Source organism: Passer montanus, unplaced genomic scaffold (genome assembly GCF_014805655.1).
Source record: "Passer montanus isolate IOZ18808 unplaced genomic scaffold, ASM1480565v1 scaffold5, whole genome shotgun sequence".
Taxonomy (NCBI): Eukaryota; Metazoa; Chordata; class Aves; order Passeriformes; family Passeridae; genus Passer; species Passer montanus.
In genome coordinates this window covers 2170840-2171264 of record NW_024369929.1, presented here as the reverse complement: position 1 = coordinate 2171264, position 425 = coordinate 2170840, and the positions used below count along the sequence as shown (strand labels likewise).

Sequence of the window (425 nt, the reverse complement as noted above, 5' to 3'; positions counted from 1 at the left end):
GATCCCACTCCCCCGGCCCCCTCCCCCTTCCCCAAGTCTCCCTACCTCTGCTGCTGCTGCTGCTGGAGTAGCTCTGCCTGCGGACGGGAGCCGGCGCATCGCTTTTCCGGGCAGGCTCCAGGTTCACCGGGGTGTCCCTGGCGCCGGCGGCCGCCTCGGAGACGCTGCTGCCCGGCTCACTGGCTGCTGGATCGGGGGCTGCCGGAGCCGACTCCATGTTTTTCCCAATGTAGATCGCTTGGAGATGGCGAGCTCCTACACTCCCTCTATCTTCTGTTTCCAGCGCAACTCTATGGTAGGAAAGCAGAAGGGAGAGAGCGAGCGTGATCCAGATGGGATGTGAGCTTGCCTGGCTGTGACCACAAGCAGCGCTAGCGAGAGCTGCACACCCCCCCGCCCCCGCACCCCCCGCGCTCCGCCGCCAG

General features: G+C 66.4%; 1 protein-coding gene across 2 annotated transcripts in view; it reads right to left on the bottom strand.

Annotated features, from left to right (window-relative positions):
* RORA (RAR related orphan receptor A) overlaps positions 1 to 425 on the bottom strand; it is a 352717-nt gene that overhangs the window by 351912 nt on the left and 380 nt on the right. For both annotated transcript variants that reach the window (XM_039723049.1, XM_039723048.1), the window contains exon 2: positions 46 to 290. In XM_039723049.1, coding sequence (XP_039578983.1) covers positions 46 to 290 — 245 coding nt within the window. The remainder of the gene's footprint in view (positions 1 to 45; positions 291 to 425) is intronic.